Source organism: Vombatus ursinus, unplaced genomic scaffold, assembly GCF_900497805.2.
Source record: "Vombatus ursinus unplaced genomic scaffold, bare-nosed wombat genome assembly UNPS02000577.1, whole genome shotgun sequence".
Taxonomy (NCBI): domain Eukaryota; kingdom Metazoa; phylum Chordata; class Mammalia; order Diprotodontia; family Vombatidae; genus Vombatus; species Vombatus ursinus.
Window position 1 is genome coordinate 28,654,202 of NW_020940355.1, and position 21,537 is coordinate 28,675,738.

Genomic DNA, 21,537 nt, shown 5'->3' on the forward strand with positions numbered 1-21,537 from the left:
GGCTGGAAGGTAGGATAAGACCAGGTTTGAAGAGCTTTAAATACTAAGCAGAGAAGTTTATGTTTGATCCTACAGTAATAGGTAATAACAAGTAATAGGGAGGCCACTGGAGTTTATTGCCTAGTGGAGTTGTGTGGTCAGACCTGACTTCAGAAAAATCACTCGGTTGCTATGCAGGTTAGCTTTTGGTAAGCAAAGGAATATATCATTAATTATTTTGAAAGATAGCTTTTGTGTCTTTTATATAAGTGTGCATCTTTATGTAAAAGATAATTCTCATCTTTGAACAAAAAGACCCCACAGACTCCACATAGTAAGTACTTACTTAAAAAAGATTACTGAATGTGCTTTTTGTTGATTATACTCCATATTAGAAACCACAGAAGAATCTCTTTACCTGGAAGCTCTTATTTCTTTTTAAAATAGATTTTTATTTATTTTGTTAAATATTTCCCAATTACACATAAAATTTATTTTTTTAAACAATTGTTTAAAAAATTTTTGAGTTCCAAATTCTCTCCTTCCCTTTGGTCCCTCCCTTCCACCCCTCACCCACTCTCCCCCTTGGGAAGGCAAGTGATTTAATATTGATTATACTGAAAAGTTATACAAAACACATTTCCATATTAGCCATATTGTAAAAGAAAATAGACAAAAAATAAGGAAAAAATTTAAAAGTGTGTTTCAATCTCAATGAAAACAGCTATTTGTTATTGCTGAGGGGGAATCTGTGTGGAGATAAAAATTTGGAGATCATTAGAAACTGGACATTCTGTCAATCTATTAATCAATCAACAAATATTTAAGAAGTGCTAGCTATGTGTCAAACTGAGGATACCATATAAAGAATGAAACAATCATTAGGAGTTCAAATGGGAGACAAAAATAAGAGACTGCTATGTGCCACGCACAGTTGCCTGAGATTCAAAGATAAAACCAAAACAGTTCGTGCCCTCAAAGAGCTTTTAGAGTTCATTAGTTCTTTCTCTGGAGGTGGAGCATTTTTCATCGTGGGTCCTTTGGAATTGTCTTTCAGGAGTAGAGAATCTGCAGCCTCAAGTATGCAGGTTCTGCGAAATTTGGATTCAGTCAAAGGGTTGCACTTGAGGACCTAGAGGGCCACATATGGCCTCGAGGCCATAGGTTCCCCATCCCTATTTAGATTATTGTTTTGATCACAGTAGCTAATCTTTCACAGTTAATCATCCTTACAATATTACTGTTACTGTGTGCAATGTTCTCCTGGTCCAGCTTAGTCCACTCTGTATCAGTTCATATAAATCTTCCCAGGTTTTTCCAAAATCATCCTTCTCATCATTTCTTATAATACAATAGTATTCCATTACAATCATATGCCCCAACTTGTTCAGCCATTCTCCAAATGATGGGCATGCCGTCAATTTTCAATTATTTGCTACCATATAAAAAAAACTGCTATAGATATTTTTGTATAAAGAAGTTCTTTTCCCTTTTCTTTGATATCTTTGGGATACAGACCTAGTAATTGTATTTCTGGGTCAAGGGGTATGCACAGTTTTATAGTTTTTTGGGGGTAGTTTCAAATTATTCTCCAGAATGGTTGGATCAGCTCACAACTCCACAAACAGGGCATTAGTGTCCCAATTTTTCCACATCACCTCCAACATTTGTCATTTTTTTCATCATATTAGCCAATCTGATAGGTATGAGGTGGTATCTCGAACTGATTTAATTTGCATTTCTCTAATCAGTAGCGATTTAGAGTATTTTTCATGTAACTATTGATAGCTTTGATTTCTTCTGAAAACTGCCTGCTAATATTGTTTGACCATTTATCAACTGGGGAATGACTATTATTTTTATAAATTTGGCTCAGCTCACTATATATTTGAGAAATGAAATATTTATCAGAAAAACCTGCTATAAAATTCACCCCCCCCGTTTCCTATTTTCCTTCTAATTTTGGCTGCCTTAGTTTTGTTTGTGCAAAAGCTTTTTGATTTCATGTAATTAAAATTATCTATTTTATTTTCCATGATCTGCTCTATCTCTTGTTTGGTTAAAACTCTTTCCCTTATCCATATATCTGACAGGTACATTTTTCCATGCTACCCTAATATACTTTTATTATCACCCACTACATCTAAATCATTTATCCATTCTTACCTTATCATGGTATATGGCATGAAATGTTTGTCTATGCCTAGTTTCTGCCAAGCTGCTTTCCAGCTTTGATAGCATTTTTGTCAATGTTGAGTTCTTATCCCCAGAGCATGGATTTTTTTGGTTTTATCAGACACTAAATTACTATGGTTATTTACTTCTGTGTATGGTGTGACTAATTTATTCCACTGATCCACCACTTTATTTCTTAGCCAGTACCAGATTGTTTAGATGGTTACTGTGTTGTAATATAATTTGAAATCTGAAATTGCTAGGCTGCCTTCCTTAACATTTTTTTCATTGATTTCCTTGATATTTTTGACCTTTTGTTCTTTCAGATGAATTTTGTTATTTTTCTAGCTCTATGAAATTGATATTTTGATTGGTGTGACATTGGATAAGTAAATTAATCTAGGAAGAATTGTCATTTTTGTTATATTGACTTGGCTTGCCTGTGAGCAATTAATATTTCTCCAATTGTTTAGATCTGTCTTTATTTGTGTGAAAAGTGTTTTGTAATTGTGTTCATATAATCTCTGGGTAGGTCTTGGCAGGTAGACTCCAAGTATTTTATGTTGTCTGAAGTTATTTTAAATGGAATTTCTTTTTCTAGCTCTTGTTGCTAGTTTTTGTTGGTAATATAAAGAAATGCTGATGATTTAGGCGGGTTTATTTTATATCCTGAAACTTTGTTAAAGTTGTTAATTGTTTCAATTAGTTTTTTAATTGATTCTTTAGGGTTCTCTAAGCATACCACCATATCATCTGCAAAGAGTGATAGTTTTATTTCCACATTGCCTATTTTTACTCCTTCAATTTCTTTTTCTTGTTTTATTGCTATAGCTAGCAATTGGAGTACAATATTGAATAGTAATGGTGATAATGGACATCCTTATTTCACTCCTGATCTTATCGGAAAGGCTTCAATTTTATCCCCATGAAAGGTGTTGCTTGCTCTTGGTTTGAGTTAGATACTACTTATTATTTTTAAAAAGGTTCCATTTATCCCTATGTTTTCTAGTGTTTTTGTTTTTAATATAGAAATGGGTATTGTATTTCATCAAAGTTTTTTCTGCATTTATTGATATAATCATATGATTTTTGTTGTTTTATTATTGATATGGTCAGGAATGTTGACAATTTTCCTAATATTAAACTAGTTCTGCATTCCTGGTGCAAATCCCATCTGGTCATATTGTATGATCTTTGTGATATATTGCTACAATCTCCTTGCTAGTATTTTATTTAAAATTTTCACATCAATATTTATAAATGAAATTGGGCTTTAGTTTTCTTTCTCTGTTTTTGCTCTCCCTGGTTTAAGTATCAAAGCCATATTTGTGTCACAAAAGGAATTTAGTAGTATTCTTTTCCTATTTTTTCCCCAAATAGTTTATGTAGTATTGGGATTAATTGTTCCTTAAATATTTCATAAAATTCACTTTTAAATCCATGTTGTTGTGTGGATTTTTGCTTAGGGCTCATTGCTGGCTTGTTAAATTTCTTTTTCTAAGTTAGAATTCCTGTTCTGTCAACCTAGACAGTTTATATTTATGTAAATATTCATCCATTTCCTTAGATTGTCAGTTTTACTGGTATATAATTAGGCAAAATAACTATTAATAATTGCTTTAATTTTATCTTCATTGGGGGTGTACTTTTTTCATTTTTGGCTTTTTTCTCTTTCTTTTTAAAATCAAATTAACCAATGACTTTTCTATTTTATAGGTTTCCCCCCAAAAAACCAACTCTTAGTTTTATTTATTACTTCAATAGTTATTTTTAATTTTCAGTTTTATTAATCTCTCCCTTGATTTTCAGTACTTCCATTTTGGTGTTTAATTATGGATTTAAAATTTGTTCTTTTTCTATTTCTTTTAGTTACATGCTCAATTCATTGATCTGCTCTTTCTCTCTTTTATTGATGTCCACATTTAGAGATATAAATTTTACCCTAAGTATTGTTTTGGCTATATCTCACAAATTTTGGAATGTTTTTTCTCTTGTCATTCTCTTTAATGAAGTTATGGTTTCTATGATTTGTCCTTCTCCTCCTCCTCCTCCTTCTTCCTCCTTCTTCTTCCTTCTTCCTACTTCTTCTTCCTTCTCCTTCTTCTCTTCCTCCTCCTCCTCCTCCTTCTTCTTATCTCTTCTCTCTCTTCTCCTCTTCTATTATGTTATAGAAATGCTTGTTTTATTTCTTAAGTTCAGAATAAAATAAATAAAAATTTAAAAAAAAGATCTACTCTGAATATGGCCAAATTTTTGTTCTCCTTCTCCTCCTTTTAGAACTGATTGTTCATATCCCTTGACCACTTATCTACTGGTGGATGGCTCTTGGTCTTATACAGTTGTGTTACTTCCTTGTGTATTTTGGCTGTCAGATCTCTGTCTGAGAAATTTAATACAAATATTTTTTCTTAGTTGAAATTTTCCATTCTTGTCCTGGGTATATTGATTTTTTTTTGATATAAAAGCTTTTTAGCTGCATGTAATTGAAATTACTTATTTTATCTTTTGTGATCAATGTCTATTAAAGATAGCTGATCACTTCATGTCACTCCCATATTTAATAACCACTAGTGGCTCCCTTTTACCTCTGGGATCAAATATAAAATCCTCTGGCTTTTAAAGCTCTTCACAACTGGACCTTTCCTACCTTCATGGTTTATCTCTGCATATCCTTGTCTTCAAGGACAATCACTTTATGTTTTATAGAATTCATTTTTTTGTTTCTCTTCTGCCAAATTTTTCTCCATTTTGCATTTTTGTGCTCTAAGTCTTTCATTTTTGCTTTCAGAGCCTCTGTTACTTTAGAAGGAATATTAAGTTCTGCATTCTGATTGCACTGTTCTCCCCCAATTCTGCATTGATAGCTCTGATTTCTGACCAGATCTCATTTCTAGGAGAAAATTAGCTGTGTTGGCCTACGTATAAAAGGGGATCTGTAAAGGAGATCTTTTCTCATGAGTTTTTATGAAGGATGGATGATCTTAAACCACTTAGGAGACCATTCTCATAAAATTCAGCTTAAAAGGAACAGAATTGCTTCTTTTGTGCTTTTCTCACAGTCCAGTTCAGATTCTCAGTGAAATGATGCTAAAATTCTTTGCTTTTTTCTGACAGAAAGCTCATGACTAGTTTTGGACACTGTACAGTTTCAATGTGAAAAGAGTAATTAAGATAGAATGATATTGCCTGTGTCTCCCAACATTTAGAGACAGCCCTCCATCATGCAGAGCATCTGTCTTTCCTATCCCCACTCCTAATTTAAATTGTAAACTCCCTGAGTGTATGGTCTGTGTCCTTTATGTCTGTGTATTCCCAGTACTGGATTTAGCACATTGCATCGTGCTTAATTTGAATTAAATTAATTAATTTGAATTAAAATGAATTGAATCATCTCAGAATAAAGTTACGACTGAATAAACTGATCTCATTGCCTGAATATATTGAAATATATACTCACATATGCTTTCTATTAGTGTACTTTATAAACAGCTTAATTTTCTATCCTAATTAGTCATTTGGATTGAGGAAAAAATGGGCAATTCTATTTACATTAGTTCATTTTCCAAAGGAAGGAACCTACAGGATTGGTCGTAAGCCTTTCCAACAAACCATTACCTGGTTTTTATTCCTGTCAGTGGGCCTCTATGATTTTAAATTCATTAAAACCAGGTATGGAAAAAAAATCCAAATACTTTTCTACCACCCCTTATTCACTCCAGGTACTATATTATTCTGTCTAGTTTTTCCACTCTCTTTCCTTTATCCTATAATTGCCATCCTTCCCACAGCTGCTATGAGTTGCCCTTGATAGTACATACTAATACCTGCTACTTTCCAACAAGGACATTGCTCTACAATATGCCTGTATGTGATTTTCACTGGAGCAGAAAACTAGTGGGGCCTCTTTTAAAGCCCAAGGCCTTTGTCCCTTCAGAAAGGAAACTTCACTATTAAATAAGCCAGTGACATCTTGCTGTATACTGCATCCTGATTCTACTCCACTAATCTTTTCAAATGATCTCTTATGCCTTGCATGCCTAATCGGCAAGTTTAATTTACAGCCCTTGTTATTTTCTAAATGTTTAATTGAGTTAGTGGTTATAGCTGACTCATAAACCCATAAAACCCCTCAGTGGTAAACTCATTATTCACTGCACCTGCCCACCAAATAATTAGCATCATCCATTACTAACAATCAGCAGTGGGGTTGTTGAAAAATTAGTTATCCAAACAGTTGTAAAAAAAAAAAATACCTTGAAAAAGAAGCTGAGAAAAATCAATAAATGTTTCTCCCAAAATTAGCACTTACCTATTTCCTTTACCATCATATACCCATTTACTGCTACTAATTCCTTCATAGTCTGAAGCCCAGTAATAAATGCATGCATTAATATGTAGGACAAACAGCAGGTATCCAGTGGTACGAATAATTCTGTCAGGAATAACATATGCCAAGCAAGGATTAATGTTTTTACCAAAATATGGCCTATTATTTTTCCCTGAATGTCCCTCCAGACCCTCTTGCTTTCACCTCTAGTACTGTTAACTCTCATTAGGACTACTGAAAGTGATGGTGCCATTGCCTGTTTTCTGGCTCCGGCATCTTGACTGGGTCTGACAAAGTGGGGAAAAAAAAGATCTTGTTTTCTCCATTCACACATGGTATGAATCAGCTCCATGAAAGACTTGGCCTCCAGGGTCACCTCTGTGCTTGGAGCCTCATAAAGCATAACATGCTGATTTAACTGGATATCTCAGAAAAGCTCATGGGATTCCACCCTACAATTCAATATGACTGAAGGACTCTTTGCAAGAGGGTCAGAACAGCAAAAAAAAGAATGTACTTCAGATTAGGTCTGAGGTGTGGTGACAGAGACATAAAGTGGACTTGCGAAAGAGCATGTCTGTCTAGACTAATCCCAATTGAAGCTGGTAACGGTCTTTTTTTTTTTTTTTTCTTTCAGAACTAAAATCATCCAAGATCATAAAGTAATCCTTATACTTACATCTCATTTAAAAATGTGTCCATCAGATCAGCCTTGGAATGAACCTCTATGTTTCCACTCTAGAATATGTCTTCCCTTTGCTGAAGAGGGAGGTCATGACTTAATTCCACCCACATGTCTATCTGGTTGGTTGGACAAATTAATCTCTTCCCTTTTCCAAGAACTTGAATTATACTCTACCTGTAGATATATGCTTTGTCCATTCTAGACTCCAGGCGGTCATTAAATTCAAAGAATGTGGTGTACTTCATAGAAGGCAAGTGAAATAAATCAAACAACATGTTAGTTTTATAGACACCTACTTTAAATGTAGCTACTCCTAATGGGGTTAGCCATTATGATCTGTGTGCTTCTGAAAATGATATATTGATATATTTTCATTTATAAATCTTCCATTCCCCCCGCCCAAAAAAAATCAGCTTAATTTTCCACGGGAATTTCCTCTAGACACCATTTTAGACATGACACTTTTCTATGTTATTTTAGTTCTATCGTCAAATGACAACTTGTTGGTTAATGAAAATTAGAATAAAAGCAACTATATAATATTATTTTTAAAAAGGCTACATAGGGAGACAAACAGTATAATGAAAAGAAAGTTGCCCTGGAATCAGGAGTACTGGGTTCAAATCCAGCCTCTGACATATACTAGCCATGATTGATCCTGGGCAAGTCATTGAATGTTTCAGTGCCCCAGGTAACTCAGTAAGACTGTAAGTCACAAAATAGTTTCCTATATGTATAGGTAGAGGGAGATTCCTCACTGGGAGTTCCTTACACCGATAAAATCACAATTATGTTTTAAAACAAACAAATGCTGTTGTACTACGAATCTTACTCCCGTCCCCAACACCAATATAAGTAAACGGTTTTATGGTGTCTGTGTGTGTGTGTGTGTGTGTGTATACAAGATCTAGGTGGTATGTGCATAGATGACTAGACTTGGAGTCAATAAGATTTGAGTGTAGATCCTACCTTGGATAATTATTATTATTATTGTTATTATTTTTTTGCTAGGCAATGGGGTTAAGTGACTTGCCCAGGGTCACACAGCAAGTAAGTATCAGAGGCCAGATTTGAACTCAGGTCCTCTTGACTTCAGGGCCAGTGCTCTATCCATTGCGCCATCTAGTTGCCCCAGGGTAATTATTATCTGTGTCAACCCAGGCAAGCCACTTAACCTCTCTGTGCCTCAGTTTCCTCATCTATAAAATGGGGATAACGATAGTCTCTACTTCCCAGGGTTGTTGTCAGGATCAAATGAAATACCATATGTAAGGTGCTTTTTACATTTAAAGTTCTATATAAATGCTATCTATTTTTAGGAAGAAAAAGAAAGAAACAAGCATTTATACAGTGGCTATGCATGTGCAAGGCATTGTGCTAAACACTTTACAATGATTATTTCATATGATCCTCACAGCAACCCTGGGAGGTAGACACTATTTTCATATCTATTTTACAGTTAAGTAAACTAAGGCAGACAGGTTAAATGACTTGCCCAGTCACATAGTTAGTAAGCGTCTGAAGTCAGATTTGAGGTTGAGTCTTTCTGATTCCAGGCCCAGTGCTCTATCCACTGCTGCACCAGATGCCTATTATTTCAATTAAATTCAACTGCTAGCTAATGCCAACATTAATTTCTTGTTGTTCAGTCGTTTCAGTCCTGTCTCACTCTTTGTGACCCCACTAGGGGTTTTCTTGGCAAAGATACTGGAGTGGTTTGCCATTTCCTTCTCCAGCTCATTTTACAGATGAGGAAACTGAGGCCAACAGGGTTAAGTAATCTGCCCTGGATCACAGTGCTAATAAGTGTCTGAGGCCAGATTTGATAGCAGCAAAATGAGTCTTCCTGACTCTGAGCCCAGTACTCTATCCACTGTGCCATCCAGCTGTCCCTAATCTTAAAACTGGTTATGATACAACCGTATAAAAATACATATACTCCTCTAGGACTTGCTTTGGTGGTTTGCATACTTTTGAACATGACAACTACTTTTTCCTTAAAGTCATTATTTCTCTTACTTCCAGGTTTGTAACTATATCTATCCCAATTGGTTGAAATTGCTAAAGTCTTACCTCTGGATAAGTAGGGTATTATTAGATAAGTAGGGTTTTATGTTCTTTAAAATGTCTAAAATTATACTGCAACACAGAGACAGGTGAAGTTGCTCAAATCTACCAAGAACAGGAAAAATGTTTAGATCAACATTTGGAAAAGTTGTTCACATTTCAAAAAAAATTGTGCCCATATTTATTAAAGATGTAGATATATTTTGATGCTGATTTTTGATCATATTGTTCATAATGACCCAATGTGTCGCCTCAGCAGGTCACCCAAACAACTGGACATCACTGATGTGGGCAACAGAACCAAAATGGAAAACATGATCCAGTCATGTATGTCTGTGCTTAGAATGTTGTGTAGATTTAGTTCTTGTACCTCAAGAAGGTGGAAAAATCAACTTCTAAATGATTAACTTTGATGGGAGTGAAGTGGCTAAGCTCTGACTTCACCAAATCCTGAAGTCCTGGGAATAGCAGAGAACCCTTGGAGCTGGAAGGGATTTTTTTTTAAACAAATATAGATAAGTGCTGCTTTGCATATGTAAAGTCTGTTATTTCATGGGTGAAACATCAGTGCAGATCATGCAGTTCACAACCCATAAGTTTAGAGCATTGCTTAAGGCTCAGGTTAGAAAACTAACCTGAGTCGTGTAGTCAAATGTCATAGGTAGCATTTGAACCCAGAACTTCTTGTCTCCAAGTCTGGCACTCTAGCCATCATAACTTGCTGTCCTTAACATTTTATATAAAAAGTATTAAAGTGCATTTACTTAATCAGCAAGCATTTGTCAAGTGTTTCTTATGCAAAGTACTGTTCTGGGCAGCGGGGACATAATGACAAACACAAAATATTCCCTGGCCACAAGGAGCTTATGTTTTATTGGGGGAAGCAATATTTACATAATTATATAAAGTAAATACAAAATATTATTTTTGAAGGAGGATCAGGGAAAGGCCTCATGTGGCTGGTGGCAATTGATCTTAGTCCTGGAGGAATCTTGGGATTCTACAAGTAGAAATAAAGAAGAAGACTGTTCCAGGCATGGAGGACCGCTTGCACATAAGGATGGTAATGGGAAATGGAATACCATATCTGGAAAACATCAACAAGTCCAGTATAGCTGGAAGGGAGAGTGAGTGAAGGGAAATAATACATAGTAATCCTGGAAAAGTGGGCTAGAGTCATATTGCGAAGAGATTTTAAATGCTAATATGTTTGTTTTTGATCATAGAGGCAATGAGACAGGGTTTCTTCAGAAGGGAAGTGGTGTGTCAGACCTGAAGTTCAGTGACATCAGTTTGGCAGCTATTTAGAGGATGGACTGGAGAGGGGAAAGGCTGGAGGCAGGGGGATCAAATAGGAGAGGGATAGTCTAGGGTGATGGTTGTGTTTATGGAGATGATGGGATAGACAGAAGAGATATTGTCAAGGAGAACAAATTGCTAAGTCTTGGCAATCCATTGAATGTGGTTGGTAAGGAGAGTAAAGAGCTAAAGATTACTCCAAGGATGTGTACCTGAGTGACTGGAAAGATGGTGGTATTCTCCACAGAGACAGGAAAATTAGGATGAGAGACAGGTTTTGGAGAAAAGATAAGTTCTACTTTGGACATAGTAAATTTCAGAGACTTACAGGAAGACGTACTGGCAATGTCCAACAAGCAGTTGGTGGTGGACTCAAAACATAATAGGATTGAAACTGTTTGCATAAGTTAATGAATGAAGGATCTATAACTAATTTGTTTTAATGGTAATGATTGACATTTGTTTAGTACGTTATGTATATCAACTCATTTGATTCTTACAACTTTGGGAGATATGCCATAGATATTATTTCTCTACTTTACAGTTGGGAAAACCAAGGAAGAGAGAAGTTGACGTGGCTTGCTATTATCATACAATTTTTTCCCCTGGCTAGGCAATGGGGTTAAGTGACTTGCCCAGAGTCACACAGCTAGTGAGTGTTTTGTATCTGAGGCCAAATTTGAACTCAGGTTCTCCCAAGTCCAGGGCCGGTGCTCTATCCATTGTGCCACCTCGCTGCCCCAATCATACAATTTTTTTTTTTTAGGCAATTGGGGTTAAGTGACTTGCCCACTGTTTCACAGCTAGTAAGTGTCAAGTGTTTAGTCTGAGGCTGGATTTAAACTTAGGTCCTCCTGACTTCAGGGCCAATGCTTTGTCCACTGAGCCACCTAGCTGACTGTAATTATACACTTTTTAAGAGACAGGATTTGCACCTAGGTCTTCTTGACTCCAGGTCCAAGATAATCTACTATACTGTGCTGCCTTTCTCACAGCATATTCCTGAACTTTTGAGATTAATCTAATAGAAGATTTTCCATAAATATTTTTTGGCAGATAGACTATTGGTCTGACCCATTGTACCATTTATTGTACTTCTATTTTTACTCAATTCCTTTTATTTTATTTTTTTTTCTAACTAGTCATCAGACTTAGGAGTTTAAGCACATATTGTAAGAGTATATTCTATCTTATTCTGTACGTAGCATTTCTTTGGAAAACAACCAACAACATGGGATAATGGCTCATTGGCCTACTTGGTAACATGCAAATAAATAGTAAATGATAGCTGATATTTAAATGTGATTCCACAAATGCAGTCATTTGTTTAAACTTAAGAATTTCCATTTTGTCTCTTTTTGAGGACTCTTTCTCTCTCTGTCTTTTCTCCTCTCCTCGCTCTCTTTTAGTATGCTAAACTAGTCAGACCTCTATCCTGTGGAAGATGTGAAGGCACTTTATAAACATCTGTAGACAAATGACAAATTCCATTCTTTTCCATAAAATCATAGAATCAAATAATCCTCGTCTATCTAGTTCAATTTCCTTTTCATTCCAAGTATCTATGTAATAGAAAAATTGTATGTATAGTATGTACATGGGGGAATTGGTTTCCTTTCCAGTCCAGTTGATATAATCACCTAAAGAGGCAGATAACAGAGAGATGTTAATTTGTCAAAGAAAGTGTGAAACTATGTTTAGTCTATTATCTCTTTATGAAGTCCCAAGAAGTTCTTTCTGATGAAATTAAAAGGGCAGCTTGTCCTTGACTGGCAAAAGATTTGCCACATTCTTAATGGTCTTTAAAAAGTTAAGCTTTGCCACCTTGCCTCTATTGGAGGGCACCCAATGAGGGAAGGAATTCCTCTGTGCTCACTTTTTCCCATTGGCCACGGCTTGCAGAAAAGCTACTTGCCCAGTATTAGACACTGAATCTAATAAAGGTAGAGAGAGAGGGAGGGAGAGTGAGTTAATGGAAGAAGCTGTATGACATTTGGCAGCCAATAAGAGAGCCAATTGTCGATTAAAGAGAAAATTAAACCTGGAAGATGGGAAATGAATTGTAGAGAGCAGCAGGTTTAGGGAGCCCAGGTGAGTGACCTGCACAGCAGAGATGCAGTACTCAGTGGGGAAACGGGAACACCATGAGGATTTTTTGAAAAAAGAAAGGACATTGGGGTCATTCAGTACCGAAGGCATGAATTGCCTTGGTAGCATATGCTCCATCCATGTGTGTCTCACTATTAGTGTAGTCTAAGTTTATGACTACTCTTTCCATTGACACTGCCTCAGTGGGAGAGTGTACCCTGTGTTTATGGAAGGAATGTTTTGGAGCTATTGTTTTTACTATGTCATTTTAGTTGATTATTTTGCTTGAAGCTAATAGAACACTGTTTGACTATTAAAAGTAAGAATACAAGTGGGGACTTGTGAGTTATATTTTTAGTAATGCAGATCCACAGAGTATCTTATGAGTAGTTGTGACCACTAGGAGACCCAACTGCAACCTGTGAGTATCTAACTGGAGGAAGAAGCCTTAGAGGGGCTGCTACCCATAGACAGACACACATACACAGACACACAGACACACATATCCGCCTTTATGTTTATCAAAAGAAAAAAAAGTAATTGCTTTTTAGCAGATTGGAAATTTTACACGAATAACTTGATGCTGTTTTAAAATTTCTTAATGGACAAAAATAATGAAATCATTGCAACAGAACAACCAAAAGCACGACAGATCTCAAATAGTATTTAAAATATTTTGACATGGAAATGAAATCTTTCTAGAAATATGTTAGGCATTTGTGAAAACAGTCATATTAAGCAATAGACATTTTGGGAGAGTAATAAGAAACTCATTTGAAGCAAAAACTACTGAACATTTAGCACAATGACTTGTTCTACAACTGTATAGTTATTTATCTCAACCTGCACATCAAATTTATTTGTAGTTTGGGACTGGCAGAATGAAGTCTGAAAAGCAGAATGTAAACTCCTTGAGTACAGGATCCACGTAATTTTTAAAAAAACCTATGTTCTATCCTCAGCACTTTTTCATAGTGCATAGTAGGTCCATAAGAAATATTTGTTGAATTTAATTTAATTTCCTTTAAAGGAAATACCTGAGATGCATACTTTCAGATTTTTTGCTTCCATGTCCTTTTTACAGTAACTTTTGCCAACACTTAATTACTTTACTAATTTATAATTCAGAGACAAACATTTGATAAAAACCCTGCATATGGATTGGCATATCAAAATGACACTGTTTCAGGACACTGAAATGTCTTATAGTTCGGCAACTACTGAAGTCAAAAGTGGCACTATTAGTAAAGACTGAGTGATGTTCACCTGCAGGATATTTCAAAGCTCAAGGGCTCTGGTTCCTCTTTGGGGAGGTGTACAACAATAGACTGTGGAACATGTAAGGTCCCGGAATTTTCTAACCTAAGCCCAGAAAGACCCTAAATCCACTGGACTTGACGCAGCTTAATGGGTCAGGTTTGACATCCCTCCACTTGGACTGGAAATTTGGTAAGGGGTGGAATCAGAACTGAATTATCAGCTTAAGGGATCCTGTGGCCCTTTGAGGTGGTTATGATGTTAGAACAGTTAGAACTGGCCACCAAGAGTTCTTTAATCTAGACCAACACTCCAGAGATCATAGCATACGGTGAGAATATCCTATGACTTAGTAACACTAAAAGGTCATAGAAGTCCTACTTAGTGTATAGATTACCCAGCATGTGTTCTGCCAATTAATTGGTATATTTGGATATTCTGTCATCCTCTGGAAAGTAATATAATTATGAAGTCTTCCATTTTTGGTACAAAAATGAAACAATTTTTATTCTCAAGGAGCTTACATGTGAATGGGGAGGCAACACATACACACATACACACATATATGTATATATACTATATATCTTATATATAAGTAATCATATATAAAACCTACAAAGTGGATACAAAATAACATTGGAGGGGAATGAGCTAGCAGGTGGAGATGATCAGGAAAGGCCTCATGCAGCAAGAAACATTTGAGCTAAGGCTTGAAGGAAAACAAGAGGTAAAGGTGAGGAAGAGAGAACATTCTAGGAATGGAAGACAGATAGTACAGAGGCACGGAGATGGAAGATGTAGTATTGTGCTTGAAATTGTAGGTCAGTTGGGCCAGTGTTACATAATGGATAGCCTATTGATGTTGGTGTTAAAAAAAATCTGGATTCAAATGAGGGCTCTACTATAACTAGCTGTGTGACCTTGAGCAAGCCACTAATAATCTACCTGCTTCTTCCATCTAATTGTCTGGGATGGTTGAGATCTGCTTTGATGGAGGGAATTTTCACATCAGTAATCAATTACTCCTGATTGCACTATTGGTCTTTCATGTATTGCTATTAATAACAACTGCATAGCATTTCTGCCTTTTTTAATAGGTTTTTTCTTTTTTAGGTACATGATAAACTTGTTAATTAAATATTTATTCCCTGGACTCTTTTGAAAGTAGTACATTTTCCATGTAAAAGAAATACCCTGATTTTCCCTTTATAAGGTCACCATGTAAATGTAAACAATCATGTTTTCCAGGCGTTTATTTAAAAATGAGGTTGCTTGGAAGTGTTAGAAATAACTGTTACAATATATACTAGAAAACCCAACAGAGCAGTCTCAATCATTAAAAGACACATTATTTGTACTTAATTTCTGTTATGATTTTTGTTGGTGGTTGGGGTAGTAGGCTAGAGGGAATGAATGAGTCAACTTGGAATTGAAGAGTGTTTGAAGAACATTATACATCCTTTTTTTTTTGGACTGGACCCATGATTTTATCTATGTGGTCAGTCAACAAACATTTGTTAAATGCCTACTATGTGCCAGGCAAGAAAAAGACAATCCCTGCTCTCAAGAAGCTCCCAGACTAATGGGAGAAGACAATATATGAACAAGAATATATAAGCAAATTAGAGTCAGGGTAAACTGAAGAGTATTTTAGAGGGAAGACATTAAGGGGGTGGAACAGAAAAGGCTTCATGCCAAAGGTGAGATTTTAGCTGGGACTTGAAAGAAGCCAGGGAAACCAATAAGTAAAGATGAGGAAGGAGAACATTCTAGGCATGGAGGACAAGCCAGAGAAAATGCCTGGAATCAGGTGGTGGAATGGCTTGTTTGAGGAGTGACCAGGAAGCCAGTGTCACTGGAGCACAGATTAAGTCGGGTCAGTGAGAGACTTCTTCTCCCCATGTACATCTGTACTTTCTCTGTAAGATATAGTCTTAGAGAGTTGCTTAGGGCACTGAGAGGTTAAGTAATTTGCTTATGGTCATTCAGTTGGTATGTGTTATAAGCAGGACTTAGACTCAGATCTTCTTAACTTTGAGTTCAGCCCTCTATTCTACTACTACATACTGTTTTGTGTATATATATATATGTGTATGTGTATGTGTATACATATATGTATATGTATGTGAAAATACATATATCATACTCATGCACACTTTTTTTTTGGTCTGGGCCTGTAGTTTTATTTATTTGGGAAATTCTGTATACAGAGATTCCTTTGACTGATACAGATGATTAACCCATTGGTAGTTCATTATTTTTTTAAATGAGGCACTAAGTTGGCAGCTAGGTGGAAAAGTTGGATAGTATAGGCCTGAATTCAGGAAGATCTGAGTTAAAATCTGGTGAGTCACTTAACTGCTGCCTGCCTCAGTTTCCTTAACTGTAAAATGGTGATCATAATAGCACCTACCTCACAGGGTTGTTGTGAGCATCAAATGAGATAATATTTATAAAGCACTTAGCACAGTACCTTACACATAGTAGGTACTTAATAAATATTTCCTCCCTCCCTTCCTTCTTTCCTTCCTTCCTTCTTTCATTCCTTCCTCCTTCCTTTTTTTCTTCCTTCCTTCTTTCCTTGTTAAGTAACTTGACCACTGTCACAGCTAGTATGTGTCAGAGGCAAGACTTTAACCCAGGTCTTTCTGGTTCCAAATCCAGCACCCCTTCTGGGTGGTGCAGTGGATAGAACATGGAGTCAGGAAGACCTTCAAATCTGGTCTCAGACACCTACTACCTGTATGACCCTGGGCAAGTCATTTAAAAAAAAAACTCTGTTTGCCTCAGTTTCCTTATCAGTAAAATGAGGATAATTATAGCACTTACTTCCCAGGGTTATTGTGAGGATCTAGAGAGATAATAATTGTAAAGCACTTAGCACAGTAACTGGCACATAGTAAGCCCTATAGAAATGTTAGCTATGATGATGATGATGATGTCATATAGACTCTATGGAAATTTAAAAACACTTAAATTGCAGCCAGTAAACATCTGTTGAATCGACTAACTTTAACTGTGTCCCAAATTATCACTGTTTCAGAAAGAAGAATGAATTATAGATAACTCACCTTGAGTGTCCTATTTGTTCTAAATACCGGATTAAACCCGAAAATGAAGTAAAGAGCATCGAATGGTATTATTGAGATGAGGTCCAGCTGTTGAAAGAATTCAGTTAACAATTATGATGCATTGACACCTTTTTATGAACATGACTGGATTCAACATTCATTGTGTAGAAAAAATGATATGTCACCAAGAATCGTCTGTAGGCCTCTATTCAAGGAACTTTCCATGGTAATATTCAGAATATTTGTAAAGCCACATTATCACCACAAAAACGGGAACTCTCTTAGGTTGCATACATGCTGTCCACTTTAAATTTATTGTGGATTAACAACCATGAATCTGATCCTTTCTTAGTCATTGAATCCTGTGGGAGATTCTTTCCTCACTCACATTATACAGCATAGGCTTGAGTCTTCACATACACTTAATTTATAGCATAGCTGCTGATGCTTAAGTACAATCTAATAGCATTTTTAAAATACTGCTGGGAAGCAGCCTTTTGGCCTGAAAATCAAACCTAGCCTTGGCTTTATTTGAAACCACTGAACATTCATTGCCTCCAATGTATTTTCATGTTGCTGCCAAATTTTTGAGTATGCTGAGACTCATTATCTAGCTTGTGGATTATCCAGGCCCTTTGTTCCATTCTCCCATTATTTATCTTTGGGCTGATTTACTGGGTTGGGTAGCACATTTAGCAGAGTCCATGTTAGGAAAGGAAGAAGAGATGAAACTCTAGTCAGTCTCCTTTGCAAGTCCTCTACAACTTTCATCGATGGTCTGAAGGGAGTAGCTGCTGAATAGCTAAGGGATCATTTTGGATTTTTATTTTGGCCACCATTTGTATGGTGCTTCATGCTTCAAAGCCTGTTTCATACATTATATCACTTATTCATCACAATAGCACTTTGGGATAGGTAATAAAACTATGACTATGCTCATTTTAAAGATGAGGAAACATAATCAGAGATATTAAGTCTCTTGGGCAAAGTTCCATAGCTAGTAAGTAGTAGAACTAGGAGTCAAAGCTAGGTCTCTGGAATTCCAAATCACTGATCTTTCCATTATGCCTCTCAGAGTGTGTGTCTGCTCTAATTATTCCTCCTCTTCATGGATAATTGTGAAGTGATTATGCAACACTTATATACTATCTTGGTGGCAATACCTTACCTTAGACCTTTCACCCACCCCCTGGCTACACTATTGTCAGAGACACCTTCCACGTTTACCTTCCCTTTGCACCCTCTTATGACTCTCTCACAGCCCAGACCCTGTGGGGTGACCTGGCAGCAAGACCTGCCATTGGGCATAGCCTCCTCCCTTTTCTTTCCTTTGCTGTCTTCCTTTACCCCAGGCTTTCCTCCCAACCCCTTGACCCACGGGGTGGCTGGGTAGACTACCACAGAAGTGCCTTCCCCCTTGCCTTTCCTTTACCCATCCACTGTCAAGGCAGCCAGTGGGAAAGTGCATGAATGTTCGCATGGTTAGGATGAGATGAGATTCACCAACTCTAATCCCCCTAGTGAGATGGAGGACCTTGACTACATCTTTATCATCTACCTTGCCACTGCAACTTTAGGTGCTCTGGGTCTTACTATCCGGGCTGATTCTACCCACTCCAGACTCCCAGAACCGTCATCGGACTTGTTACTAATGTATCCTAAGCCATCCACCCAGCCCTTGTACCTTGAGCGCTTCCAGGTTATACCATCTGCCACACAGCTGACTTCTCTTACATGCATTGTCTACCCCCAACAGAGTGTAAGCTCCTTGAGAACAGGGACTATTTCTTTTTCTCTTTGTATCTGTGGGACTTAGCACAGTGCTAGCCACTTAGTAAGCACTTAATATTTTTTTTTCATTGATTTAAAGTGAGATCACAGCATGGTGCAATGAAAATAGCATTGGACTGGTAAGTCAGGAGAACTGGGTTCTAGTCCCATCTCTTACTAACTAGCTCTGTGACTTTAGGTGTGTCATTTCACCTCTTTGGCTCTCAATTTGATCTACTCTATGAGACAAGGGCATTGAACTATAGGAGACCTCTAAGGTCTTGTACAACTCTATCAATGAGTAAATGAAAAAAGCATTCATTAAGTACTTACTGTGTGTCATTGCACTGTGCTAAGGACCACGAGTGCAAATGAAAAAGAAAGACAGCTCTTCTAAAAGAGTTGGACAATACCTACAGGGGAGTGGTAACCCAGGAAAGATGATTTGGACCAGGGATAATATGGGGACTAATCCTCATTTAACTTTGAGTTACAGGATATGTGTAGATTTTTATAGATATCTTAGAAATAGTAAAACTAAGTTACAGAACAATTAAGGGTTTTGTTCAAGGTCACAACTATGAAATAGGAGATTGACAATCATCCGGGGAACTGTAACTTTGGAATAAAAATTGAACTTTTGGTCTGAATTAACCAGACTATTTGTTATTTATTAACATGAGTTACTGACATAGTAATTAAGTAATATAATCAGACCACTTATTTTGCCTCTTAATAGCATTTTCACAGATATCATCTGTTCCTATAATCATTTTGAGAAGGAGGTGGGACAGCCTCAGGTGCATTTTGAAAATGAGAGGACTGTGATCTGGAACTGTGAATTGACTTATTTGAGGTCACCCTATAGAGCTACCGGAAGAATCCAGGATTCCTGACTGAGTCTAAAGTTCTTTCCATTGCCCTGCAGGCCCTGGCTCCCCATTTCACTTGACGTGTGCACACTCAGCCATAAAACAGAATTAGTGTCTACACGTTGCCATAAATGTAAGTCGGCCACAGATAGACTTGAACTTTTTGCTACTTATGAAATGGCCCATGTTACACACTAGATATGAATATGCTTTGGTAAGTAGAACAATAAACTAAGTGCTTTCATTTATATTTAGATTAAAAAATAATTGAGAAAGAGTCTGGAATGAACTTTGTGACACTCATAGAGAATATTTATCCCTGATGGGAGAAAGGAAACAAGCATTTATTAAATGCCTACTATGCTCCAGGCACTGTGCCAAGCACTTTACAAATATGATCTCATTTGATCCTCACATTTGATCCCCTTTGAGGTAGGTAGCAGATATGACAGTTTTCTGCTAGGAAGTAGAAACTAAATAAATTATAAAGGGATTTCAATCAATGTAAGTTAACTAACAAGGATAACAAGGATCTTAAATCCTGCTTTCAAAGGGTCATAGAGCTGAAAGGACCACAGAGTTCATGTAGTTCAACTCCTTTATTTTACAGATATGGAAACTGAGGCTCAGAGAAATTAAGTTACTTGCCTAAGGTTAAACAAGTAGTAAGTGAGCTCATTGTAATTTGAACCCAGGTCCTGAGAATCCAAATTTAACTTTTTCCACTGAACTATACACTTAATTTTTTTTTTGAGGGATAGTGGGAAGGACAATGTTATCTATTTCTTCTTTTTCATTCTAATTAGGTAAATAAATCCCAAGAAGAAGCAGGGAGTAGAAACTAAATTTATCTGACTTTTATACCCACATGCTGCTATGAGTTAGACAAAGTACCCTGCATAGTAGACACTTAATAAATGCTTAAAACTTTCATTTTTGATTCTAGATTTAAATATAGGCATGAAGTAACTTTGCTTAATATACATTAACCCATGTAATAAAATATGGTGCAATTGGTAAGAAGCAAACATTTTATATCCACTTGTGGCCAATCCATTTTCAACTACATGATGCATTTCATAAAGGGACAGAATTAATTCTAAGAGAGAAGGGCTTTTGTTTTAAGAAACTTAACATGAAAGGACTGCCTGGATTTTTAAAGACTACGCAGGATACTAACCTTAAATTTTGCTGAAATCCGGTAGTGCTCTTTCATCTCCCTAGGTTCTATCTGAAATATACATGTAAATGTAATGTTAAGAATATAGGAATTCATATTTCAAACTATATAGCCTCAAATGATTAATGTTAATACTGGACTCTATTTGGTTCTCTGCTTTCTTGGCCTGCCCTTTTCTGGGTTGGAGCTGTTTCCTAGCTCCCATTTGCTCTAGTGTGCTGAAACAGTCAATGCAACTTCAAGAGGAGAGTTAGAACCCCTCCTTCCAATGATTTCCTGGACTCTGTAAGGTGCCTGGGCTTGTGTCTCTGCTGTGGTTCAATCAGCAGCCTTTCTCTGTGTTGGTTTTCTGCCTGTCTTCTGGATACTGCAGGGAAGTCAAGAAGTGCTAAGGCAAGGAGTGCTCTTCAGCTCTGTCCTCCTTTTAGCTGACTTTTGCATCTAGATGTATTCCCAGCTTGGTCCAGATCCCCAGAGTGGTTCCAATAATTTGAAGGATAACTTGCATTTATTTATATAGCTCTCTGTAGATTACAAAGCCCTTCAAATGCACACTGCCTTCAATCTTCCCAGTGCAAAGTCATCATCTCCTCTTCACAAATGAGGAAACTGAGGATGAGAGGTTAAGTGACTTGCCCAAAATCATAGCAGCTAACAGTTTCATAGCTAAGGTCTGAACCCAGGTTTACGGACTCCCTAGTAATCTAAAAGTGGACACAGGTCAGATTTGTAATTTGTTTTAGAAATCACAGAGGCAGATCTGCTGA

General features: G+C 36.7%; 1 protein-coding gene across 1 annotated transcript in view; it reads right to left on the bottom strand.

Annotated features, from left to right (window-relative positions):
• CNGB3 (cyclic nucleotide gated channel beta 3) overlaps positions 1-21,537 on the bottom strand; it is a 188,358-nt gene that overhangs the window by 65,501 nt on the left and 101,320 nt on the right. The window contains exons 7-10 of the mRNA XM_027871946.1: positions 20,771-20,821; positions 16,949-17,035; positions 7,341-7,405; positions 6,464-6,586 (exon numbers count right to left, since the gene is read on the bottom strand). Of these exons, the coding sequence (XP_027727747.1) occupies positions 6,464-6,586; positions 7,341-7,405; positions 16,949-17,035; positions 20,771-20,821 (326 nt within the window). The remainder of the gene's footprint in view (positions 1-6,463; positions 6,587-7,340; positions 7,406-16,948; positions 17,036-20,770; positions 20,822-21,537) is intronic.